This window comes from Tachypleus tridentatus, chromosome 6 (genome assembly GCF_004210375.1).
Source record: "Tachypleus tridentatus isolate NWPU-2018 chromosome 6, ASM421037v1, whole genome shotgun sequence".
NCBI lineage: Eukaryota > Metazoa > Arthropoda > Merostomata > Xiphosura > Limulidae > Tachypleus > Tachypleus tridentatus.
In genome coordinates, this window is record NC_134830.1 from 85,175,543 (window position 1) to 85,187,552 (window position 12,010).

General features: G+C 30.0%; 1 protein-coding gene across 7 annotated transcripts in view; it reads left to right on the forward strand.

The window, feature by feature from the left end:
* Positions 1-12,010, forward strand: part of Polr1B (RNA polymerase I subunit Rpl135) — a 136,304-nt gene that overhangs the window by 102,691 nt on the left and 21,603 nt on the right. For all 7 annotated transcript variants that reach the window (XR_013029259.1, XR_013029260.1, XM_076505847.1 and 4 more), the window contains 3 exons: positions 160-366; positions 2,690-2,887; positions 10,010-10,117. Coding sequence is in view for 5 of the 7 variants with exons in the window: in XM_076505847.1 (XP_076361962.1) it covers positions 160-366; positions 2,690-2,887; positions 10,010-10,117 (513 nt within the window). In the remaining 2 variants the exon portion in view is untranslated. The remainder of the gene's footprint in view (positions 1-159; positions 367-2,689; positions 2,888-10,009; positions 10,118-12,010) is intronic.

The window sequence follows — 12,010 nt, forward strand, 5'->3', positions numbered from 1 at the left end:
TTTTATAGCAAATGTATTTGTATGCATTGATAATAAAGTAGTTTAATTAACAACTTTGAATGAAGCTCTATAAAAGGTCATGCATGCACACTTTAACCTATCTGTAGAGAGAGAAGGATAACAATTTTATTGAAATGATGCTGTTTCATTATTTTCCAGATAGTTACTTTTCAACCACCTGTTGCTCATTTGCCAAGAATACTTGTTTCACTTGGTATGTTCCCATATGATGGCCCATCTCCTTGCTCATTGAAAGATTGTTATCCAGTTCTTTTGGATGGCAAGTTTGTTGGATGGGTCCCACATGTTTCTGCTAAGAAACTTGTTGGTAAACTTCGATATATGAAAGTTATGCAAAAAGAGAAGGTAACACTGTGAATTTTTTTAATACTAAATTTATTTGAATTATTTGTAAAGACACTGCAATCATTTTCCAGTTTTTTTAAAAAAAATTATAGAAAATATAAATTACAATATTGAAAAAATCTTCCAATTAAAGTATATAGTGTTTCCAAGTTAAAGATATCTTTTAGTATTAATACAAATGTGAGGGTTGAGTTTAATGTTAGACTATGGAACAGATCAGCAGTTTTCAACCTTTTTCCAACCAAGGACCAGCAATTTCCAATTCCTTAATCTCATGGACTGCTTCATACAATACAAAGTTCTTAAGATACATTTAATTACATTACAAAACACTGTAGTTCAGCAGCTATATTTTTAGAACATATTTTTGTTTCAAATGTCTCATGCACTGGCTGAAATCTCCCTATGAACAAGTAGTTAGTAACCAGTTGAGTAGATGTCAGTATTGACTTATAACATTGAAAAAGAAAATATATTGTATAGTGAATGAAAAGAGGTTCCAATAAAAATTAAGCTATTGTGTATAACTAAAGTTAGAATGTAGTGCAGAAGGCAGTATAAAATTTATGATACTCCAAATAAAAAATCATATAGTTTTGTGTGGTATAATAATTATCTCTAGTGTTTCCTTTTAATTATTTTTAATATCCTTTTAGCAAATAATCCTTTATTGTATGATTATGGTTTTATGATAATAGTTGTTGCAATAGAATTTATAATGTTCATGAGAAAAGGCATTGCATTTTTGGGGCTAGTAAATCTATCATCACAATCATTATATTTACCACAATGAGTAATTAGTCTTAAATGTAATCAACAAATTTGAAAATGCTTTATCTTTTAAAAGCTATTTCAGAGTAGAGATTAGTGTCACATTATTTTTTGATCTGCTTAAAAAATGATGGAAGAGGAAATCCTTATTTCTTTTTGCTTGTTTATTAGAAGTAAATAAGTATTGTAGTCTTTTTAACTTCCAATATTTAGGCCTAATTTATATCTATGAATTTTATTTTATACAAAACATAAATTTGATTAATTGATAACATGATTTTAGATGAAGCCCATATTTTCTGTTAAAAACACATTTTCTATGAAATGTAATTGAAGTAACTTTATACTTGAGAACTTGCAATTAACGTAAAAATGAGATTTCTTTGGATTAAAATATTCTATAGCAGTTGTGAATCTTTTTACAGTTTTCACAATAACAAATTATCTTACCCAGCTTTTTGAATTGAGTTATTTTAAAATTGTGAAAGTAAAATATTCATCCCTATAACTATCATAATCAGATTATCTAAGAAAATAGACACTAGCATCAAACATATATATATACACCCTTTGCTTAATGTTCATTTCACGTAAAGTTTTCACTGGTTGCTATAAGGAACATGTAAAGTATATGGTTTCTATGGTTATGCTGTGTTTATTTGATTTGCAATGCTCAAAAATGTGTGAAAGAGACTTTGTGTTTTCTACCCATACCAGCCATTTTTAAATATTTCATTTTCTCTACAAGTGGGTTTTCTTGTTATCTTGGATTACTATATAACACAAATTTTGTTCCTGGATAGTCTGTGTTATTTCTTAACTTCTTATGTTGTAGAAGTACGGAAAATGGCTATTTTTCCTTTCAAGCTTTTGCTTTTGTGACCTGTATAATGAAATTTAGAAATTAACTTATTTTCTGTGTAAAAATGGACAAATTTGCACATTTTCATTTTACGTAAGGTCTGAATAAAACAACATATGAATCAACATTTATATGTATTTATACTAAACTTGTACAAAAGTGTTTAGAAGTGAGTAGTTTTTCATGATTTGCGACTGTAATGTAGATCATTTTTACGTATCAGTCCTAAAATATAGTGTCCCATCACGTTTTTGTTATATGCACCCAGATCACAAAAGCAAAGTTAAAGAGAAAAATAGGTCTTTTCCATTTACTTTAGGCATAATTAATTAGGAAATGACACTTTCTGTTCAGGAACAAAAAAAAGTAAAAATTTTGTTACATAGTGTAATTCATTGCAAGAAGTATGATATCAAACAAAGCACCTAATTTTTCCATACATTTGAGTATTGTGTCACTACTGTTAGAGTAATATATTTTTATGATGGGCCATTTGTTTATAACCTTTAATTTCTAGTGGGTAGTTTTATAGCTATTTTTTATTATAAACTATGTTATGGAATTTAAAGTATAAATGTTTATGTATAGGATTAATCAAAATTGATTTACATATTTTGCTGAATGAACATTTAAATGGAAAGATATATTAGTTGAAATTAACCACTCTGAAACTTCTATTCATCCTTCCAGGTGCCTTCCACGCTAGAAATTGCTTTTGCAGAAGCAACAACCAAAGCATCGCAGTATCCTGGTATTTATTTGTTTTCTTCACCAACCCGCATGTTAAGACCGGTTGTGAATCTTACCTGCAATACCATTGAACTCATTGGGACTTTTGAACAAGTATACTTGAATATTTGCATTCTACCAGAGGAAGCATATGAAGGAGTTTGTATTTTCTTTAGTTGTTTTTTTTTCTGTATTTAAGGTCTTTTGTGTTGTTATTTTGAAAAAAAAGAAGAAAGTATGTGAATGAAATTAATATTATAATGTATTTTATGATACAAAGTTCTGATATATTTAAGATTTAAGTTTCTTATTTAAAAAAAACTACTTAAAGCTTCAGATGTCACATGACAAAGGGGTTATAAAAATTCTCTACTTTAGCTTATTGTAACTTCAATAATACAAAGTATATAGGTATTGAGTATAGGTATGTTTAACTTATAATTTGCTTACATAACTTTTGTCTCACTTATTTCAAAGTTTTCTGAATGAATGCAGTTGAGACAAGAAATACATTTTTTCAGTCCTGTAAGGTGCCATACCAAGCTCACCTTCAACGGATTTGTTTGAACATGTATCAGGCCATCCATAAAGTAATGTCTGATTTTAGGTTCAGAAAAATAGAAGTGTTTTCAAACACTTTTAATGTTATTTAATCAATAATGTATGTTTCGTTATTATTAATTACTTCCTGCCAAAGATTCGCAAGTTTCTGAATGTTACTTCTATAAAATTCTTGGGGTTTGGAGGAAAATAACGTAGGGAGGGTAGTTTTGACAGCTTTATGTGTTCCAAGCTCTTTTTCATCAAGACGGTTTTGCAAACTTGGGAATAGATGATAATAGATGGGGCAAGGTCTGGGGAATAAGAAGGATGTGGAACTTTTTCCCAGTCTAACTCTTCAATCTTTGCAGATGTGAGCCTTGCTGTATGGGGTCGTGCTTTATTCTGGTGTAACACAACACCTTTATGTTTGATCAAAGCAGGCCTCTTTCCTTTCAGTGCAACATTCAAGCACTCTAACTGTTGACAATAGAAATCTGATGTAATCGTTGCATTGAGTGGCAGCAACTCAAAGTGGATCACACCAACAATATCCCACCAAATGCTTAACAAGACTTTCTTATGGTGGAGGTTCATTTTAGGCTGTGCTTTAGCCAATTTACCTGCACTAAGCCATCGTCTGCGGCGCTTAACAATATGTAATATCCATTTTTCATCTCCAGTCACTAACATGTCCAAAAAAAGTGAGTTATATTTACAAGAGTGCACACAAGTGCAAATGTTCACTCTTGCTTGTAGGTTGGCTTCTGGGGGTCCCCTTTTCCATGTTTTTGACACCTTTTCAAACTGTTGCAGATGATGGTGAACTGTTGAATGGGTTGAATTAAGCTTCTGTGCTAGTTCTTCAGCTATTACAGCACAATCTTCATCAAGTACAGCCAACAGCAAGTCATCATTAAACTCAACAGGATGACCTGAACGTGACGTATCACTTAATTTGTAGTCACCTTTGACATTTTCTTTCATTGAGAGACTGCATCATAAACACCTGGAATGTTTCATGTAGTTTCTGCTGCACTATTGCCTTTTATAAACTCATAAATGCCTAATGTGCTTCTCAGACACATACATCTTTATAAAGGTTTATTTGATTAATGATCTGAAAATGTGGAGTTGGGTTAGTTTCTTTTATTTGTCTGAACATTTTCATACACATTTCTACCACATATTTTAGACATTAAACCAACTTTAAAGAATATTGATGGTGGTAGTATCCCATAAAAACAAGAAAAGACAACTGAGTTACTTTTTTCTTCAGTGGTGAATTGAATGCCATTATGCTGTTTATTTAGTTAAGAAACTGTCTTACTTTGACTTGTTCATTAAAAACCAGAAAAGTATTACTTATATATCTTTAGTATATGTAAATATTTATCGACTATGTGTGCATGCTTGACTGATGAGATACTGTCCTTCAAGTAAAAAGAGGTTTTGAATTCTTCTTTGAGTTTTAAAATCAGTCTTGCATTAATTTGGGGATAAGTTCTTTTAATTAGCCCTGTATTTTAAAGAGTCCATACACGTGACTAGATATGGTAACATAAACATCACAAGACAGTATAAAACATTTGTTGATAGATGAGTGGGGTTGTTAACTTCCTTCAAAAATGTATTAAACATATCAAGTAATTTTTTAGAAAAACTCTGATAAGCTAGCAATTTCTTATGCTCTGTGGATCAGAAATTTGACCAACTTTGTCTTAAACTGTACTGAAATAAAGTTCTTAATTTCAATGTAATCCAGAAAATGTTTACTTGTGAAAACAATCAACTGTAAAGAATAATGATGGTGGTATCCCATAAAAAGCAATAAAAGACAACTGAGTTACTTTGTTCTTCAGTGGTGAAATAAATACCATTATGCTGTTTATTTAGTTAATCAAGAAACCGTCTTACTTGGACTAGTTCATTAAAAACCAAAAAGTACAATTTATATGTCTTTAGTATAATATAGGTAGAAATTCTCCTAGTCAATTTTCCAAGTACATTTTCTCTTTTACACACATGCAAAGAAACATTGGTGAAATGCAGTTTTCATTATTGATAGGACAGAGAGAGAGTAACATAAGATCTGTAGGCTTACACTCTGATGTATCATGTGCAAAGGTTAATGGTTTCCAACATTGGCACTTTTAATCACAAACTCACTGGATTTTGGTGTTTTATATTCTCTTCCTTGGAAAAACTTATTTTGTAAACTGATTTATTATATTAGTTTTGAAATTATTCTGCTGTTTACTAACCTACCTCTGAATGAAGTAATCAGTTAACATATATTTATTTTTTAAAAGTACTGACAAGGTAGAAGAATTAATTAAACCACTAATTCAGAAATTATTAGGATTTGCCATAAAAGTTTTTTTTGTTTTTGTTTAAAAACTGATTGATCAATTAGATGGGTTCTTAAGAAAGTGAAAATTGGTTACTTGTTTTTGTAGTTTTCACTATGTGGCAGAACTACATTAAATGTGGATTGGGTCAATGCAATTTCAAGAGGTAGAATATTCTTGAACTATACAGAAACAGATGTCATATAAATTTGATAAAAGAATTTAAATAAGATAATGTCATTTCTAATTTTTAAAATTTTAGAGTTTCATCCAAAATAACAAAAACAACATACTGTACATTATTGCTTTAAAAAAGGTTTCCTGAATGTAAAGATTCATGGAAAATAAGAATTAGAACATTCTTTACAAAAGTGATGTTACAAAAACAAGAATTAGTTTTCTTAAAAACAAAACTTTTCTGTGTTTTTATATATTTAAATTAACTATTTAAAGAGAATTGTAACAACATCTTATATAGAATGAAGTTAAATAGAATAAACTATTTTCAGTTTAATGCACCAACCTGTATTGAATAATCTAATCAAGTGCTTTATAATCTCTCTAATTATGATTTAAGTGATCGGGAGAAGAATGTTCTATCCAGGAATTTAAAATTCTCTATTTCAACTAAAAAGGTTCAGTATATAGATTACTTTACACTATTAGACTTAATCTTTAGTAATTTAGAAGAGTTTTCTGTTTGACCAAATGATATGAGTTTTAATGAGGTTTGTACTTTGATTCATGTTTTTGCTTTAGAATATTTTTGTTCACGATATATCTGGAGAAGTAAAAGCTTTCCAGCCTTTAGAAAATTATAAAGATATCATTGCAGAACCAAACAAATTATGCAGTGGCATAAAATGGATAGATGTCTTTGTCAGCCAGTAGTTTTCAACATTTGCACTTTTAATTACATACTAGTTGGATTTTAGTTATTTGTTTTGAATAAATATGTTTACACTGAATACACAGTTAAAGACAGTTTTGAATTCACTTCAGATAACAGTGGATTCAGTTTTTCAAAATGTAGAAAGATTAAGTAAACCACTTTTCAAAAATTATTAGAATTCACCATAAATCTGTCCTGTTTTGTTGTAAACAATGAACTGTATCATTAAGTAGATGGGCTCTCAATATTTTGTCAGTTTTCAGTCAAATAGGCAGAAGAGAGGGTCAATCCCATTTTTTTTCAGCATTTCATTCCCCTTTATTCATGGCACCCAAAAAGATAGGAGATTGGCATCCAACCATCAATATATCTTGACTCAACCAATGTTTAGTCTCCTTGCTTCACTTTGCACCAGGACTTTCGATGACCAAGTTTGATTATGGACACTTATCTCCATGTTGCATAGCAGAATCTTCTAGGACGTTTCTCAGGTTTGTGCACAAAGATCAGTTGCTACAATTCTGGGCTCTTCCTTTTGATCTTGTATCAGCACCTTATGTTGAATGCAGATTTGTTCGATTTTTCTCATCACTTGCATTCCTTATGTCTGTGAACATATTATATGGATGACTGGTTCAGTATCTGCAGGAATGTCTACCTCTAACTCTTCATATTGAAATTTGCTAATAAGCTAAAACCACATTGATCAGGAAAGGTGGTCCATTATCTTTTCATAATTTTGAATGCAATGTGAACCCATCCTATGTTTGGTTGAGCACACATTCCATGTTTTCTCCATAATTCTAGGGGCAAGTAAAATATTCCTAGACAACTTGATTGGGGAGTGAGGATGAATGCTCATAATTCCAAACTTGATGAGTTCTGTTCCTTAAGTTGATTACAGCATACATAATTCCATCATTCTAAGCCTGGGATATTGCCTTTTGGACTTCTTCAGATGAATGGGAAAGTTTGTTTGTTGAGGTGTTGCTTACATATTCATCATAATTCCAATAGTGTGGAATGCATCACTGTATAGTTACAGGTTGAGATCGAGTTACAGTATATATAGTATATATAACATTACAAGCCAGTAACCCTAGCCATTAACATAAGATATAAGTGCCATGACCCTTTAATTTTAACCATAAGTTGTGGAATCTTGGCTGTCTGGTCGGGACTGGCCTATACTGATGATTACTCATACTATATTCCAACTTTGATTTGGGAAATAGATTCCAGGTGAAGAGCACACCTGCTCTGGATGTAGTAGTTCACTCATGTACCAGTTTTTCTCTTGGTACACTTTTGTTCTATTCAGATGCTTTCTCTAAGAATCATGCCTACACTGCCCCTCCACCTTCTTAATGTGGGATTCTAGCTATGTTGTCAGTGAATGGTAAGTATGTTTTGGAAGTTGACATTTTCCTAAACTGAAAATGTATTTCCAGTAATACTTCCCTCTGCTGACACTCTCCCATTCTACCTCCACACTGAAAACCAGTTTATGCCTTAAAAAAAGTGATTTCATTATCAGGGTGAGATGTTTATATACAGTGCCTAAATAGAGGGTGCATTGAAGTTGACAGAGAAATTTGCAAATTAGAATTTGCCTAAGGCATTCAAGTTGGGTATAAAAAACTGGAGCAAGTGTTCTCAATGTGTAGATGGGCAAAGAGTGGAAACCCTGAAGATTGAGAAATGCCTATACTGTCAGCAGAGGTGTTATTAGAAATACATTTTCAGTTTAGGAAAATATTAATTTCTGAAAAATTATATTTACTAAATACAATGCAGAATCATTCAGCAAAAAGAATTTTAAAAGTTATATATTGTGTTCTATTCTGTGTTGCTTGACCTATGGAGTGTTATTCTCTGTGCATTTACTGCAAGACTTAACAAATATGTATGTAACTGAATTAATATACAGACTTGTTAAGTTTCTTGAATTTTCTAGTCACTTCAACTGAAGGTCTGAAAGTCTTCAACAAAGTGAAACTAGTGAAATAAATATTTTTATTGATTGTGACTGATGACAGACTGCACTACTTTTTAGTTATGGTGTGAACATCACCACAGTTTTCAACCCTAATGATGTATTACTTAATGTGTACATCTAGATATCTGTACATACTAGGTTTCAAAATTGATTTTTGACATGCTTGAGTAAAGTCTAGAATGAAAATAAGAAAAAAATTAAATTCAATAAAGACTTAGTCAGGAGATCTGAATATCTGTTTCCGTGTTTATACCCATAGTTTGTATATGTACAAATTTGTGATATCAATTTTCATTATTTTTATTGAATGAAACAGTATGTTTTGTGTAAGAGCTTGTTAGTTGCAATTAGAATTTTTAGTCTATTTTTGTCTTATTTTCATTCAGTAATTTTTTCCAATTCAACATAACATGAGGTTCACACCAATTATAAAGTTATCACAATATTAATAAGATCGGATACTGATATTAATATCATAAATTTATATTGTCATTTTTAGAAACAGTGTTGTATTAACATCTTTTTTTTTTTAAAGATTTAGAGATTTGGATTCATATGAATTATTAAAAAGTCTGAGAAACATAGAATGTTTAATTATTTTTACTCTAAATGTCATGATAACAAAGACTGAGATAAAAACTTTCAGTATATAAAAGTAGCAGAATGGCTATGGAACTACTAACATGAGAGGTTAACAAGATATAACCAAAACTTCTGGTGACTTGTTGGAAGGTGGTTCAACTCTGTTTAATGTTTACACTTTGGTTCTTCATATACAATCAGTTACTATTTATGAGAGAGATTTTTTATAAAAACAGCATTGAGTATGTTGTTTGAATTAAACTTTAGCACATAATTATAGCAAGTGTATTACAAGTTACAACACAAAAGTACTCCTTTTTGGTTTTATAATATTGTGTGTAATAAGTTATGTTGCTACCATAAAGAACATTAGAAATTTGAGTTTTTTTAATAAAAGTCTTGTAGATTTCTACAATGAGCTAGAGAATTTGGAAAAGACAAAGCTGTAGTTACTACAATTCTTTCTATTGTTTTAAAAGTATGAAGTCATTTGATCAGTGATATTTATGAATGGAAATCAACTATCTACTAAAAATACAGACCTCTTTTATTTTATATTTTAGATGCAATTTCAAATCATTACTGATTACTTTTACTTCAGTAAAATTTTGCAGGCATATATCTTTCAGCAGTTTTATTTAACTCATTTATCTAGTAACAAAGTTACTTTCAAGTTGTTTTAAGGAAAATTTCCAATAATTATAGTTTTTCTTTGTTAACATAACCGTAGTATTTATATGTCTAAATTAAAGATTTTTATACACTTAACTATATGAAATGAAATTTATATTACTGTTATTAAAATAAAACTTAAAATATTTTTATATCCTCACAGTTCTTTTATTTTAAATAGATTTTTTGCTATGAAATGAAGTGAAAGAATTTACTACCTTTGTGATTTGTATTTTTGATAATAGATAACAACTCATCAAGAACTGAGAGAAACAAGTATGCTTAGTGTGCTAGCCAATATGATTCCTTTCTCAGATTTTAACCAAAGTCCCCGTAACATGTACCAATGTCAGGTAAGTTAGATAAAAAAAAGATTTAAATTGCAAAGTGTGCTATTAATTTGAATATTTAAACAGCAGCAGCTTTATTTCTTTAAAGTATCCTAAGATTTTTCTGAAGAACTGCTAATAGCTTACCCTAGTGATTTTGATTTCTGGACAAATATCTGGGTGGTATCTTCATTAAATATCGTGTGACTTTTTTCGATGAATTGTAATTTCTTTCAAAAAAGTTTGTAACAGTGATATTTATTTTAATGTTTTTTGTACATATTGTCTCAAGCTGTTATCTGAAATCTCCATTTTATTATGGTTGAAATAAGCTAAATTGGTGTTCTACAGATCATGGAGAATAATTCTTTCAAAGGTTATAAGTTGAGAATAATTTATTACATGATGCAAGTTAACATTATTATATTTTATTGTTTAATTTTATACTTTTTGTTGCTCCATATTAGTCAACAGGATTTAAAATGTCTGAGACTAGTCTATAGTCTGTGGGTCACTTGACAGTTTATAATAGATATTCTACTCTAATGTGATATTGTTTCATGTTTTCATTTGGGAAAGTTCCTTGTTCTTAGACTGGATGATTTTAGAATTTTTGGCTGAATACAGCCCATTTGATATTATGTTGCATTTGAAGTTCTGTAGTTTTGTTCCATTACCCCTAAAAATAAAATTGTACTATGCACTTTGGAGCCATTGACTGATTATAGAAGTGACAGTCAAATTCCACTATTAAGTATGGCATGAGTATCCCAAAAGTTGGCAGTGAGGGAATGTTAGCTAACTCTATATGCTTTACTCTTATTACTTCAAAATTAGGGATTAAGCTAGTGCAGATATCTTTCATGTGGCTTTTCTTGAAATAAAAAGAAATGTATTTGGACTTGGTGCTTGCTACACTTGCAAATAAATATTCTAAAAAGCATTTATATAGCCAGTGTTAATTAGTCATGGCCCTTTATGACAGCTTTCCTACAATGGAGTACCTATAGTAGTTCTAAAATTTTCCTTCCCTTGCATACATAAAAATGTTGGTTTTGATTTTATAAGACTGATTTAAAAATACACCATGACATCAAAGCCTAACATAATAAAGTTTCACTGGCTGTTTATGATCATTTTATGACACTTAGTCCAGCACTTAATGAAGATGGGACCATTTTGATTTTAAAATACACATGACAACTCATAACAGAAATCCTCTTAACTCTCTTGCTACAGACTTTGACAATTTGACTGATCACATGACTTCAAATTGACATCAGAATTTCTTTATTACATCTTTTAATATGTTTTGTGTATCTTCATGAAACTTTTCAACTTTTAGTGAACATCATAAGGCTTGTAGACAAAAACATCAGAATGTTTAAACATTTTTACTAAGCTTCTTTATCATTTGTTTTAAAAATTATGTTTAAAGATACTGAACATGGAAAACTAGAAATAATTCTCATTTATGGCTTAAAAACAGAAATAATTAATAATACATACCATCAATATGTAACATTTCTAGCAAGTATTTATTATCATTAACATTATGTTGGAAAATATGGTCTGGACTGGCTGTGAAAAAAAAATGCATTATAATAATTAATTTACAGAATAGATTATTGTTTTTAATAGTCTAAACCACTTATTTTTGTTATAGTTGTTCAAAAGTGCTAAAGGTGCAATAAAAGCATGGGCACGCTAGATAAAAAGACAATTCTACAGTTATAATTATTCCCATGTCTTGCATTTTTATGTGGAGCAAAGTTTCTCAAAAAGAAGCCATTCATGTATAAACAGATATTACTGATATCATTTATTACTATTAACATTTTAGGGTTTAATTCTGTTAGGTGTTTAATAAATCCAAAGTTAACAAAGAAATACTGCAGAAAATTTCCTTCATTAAAA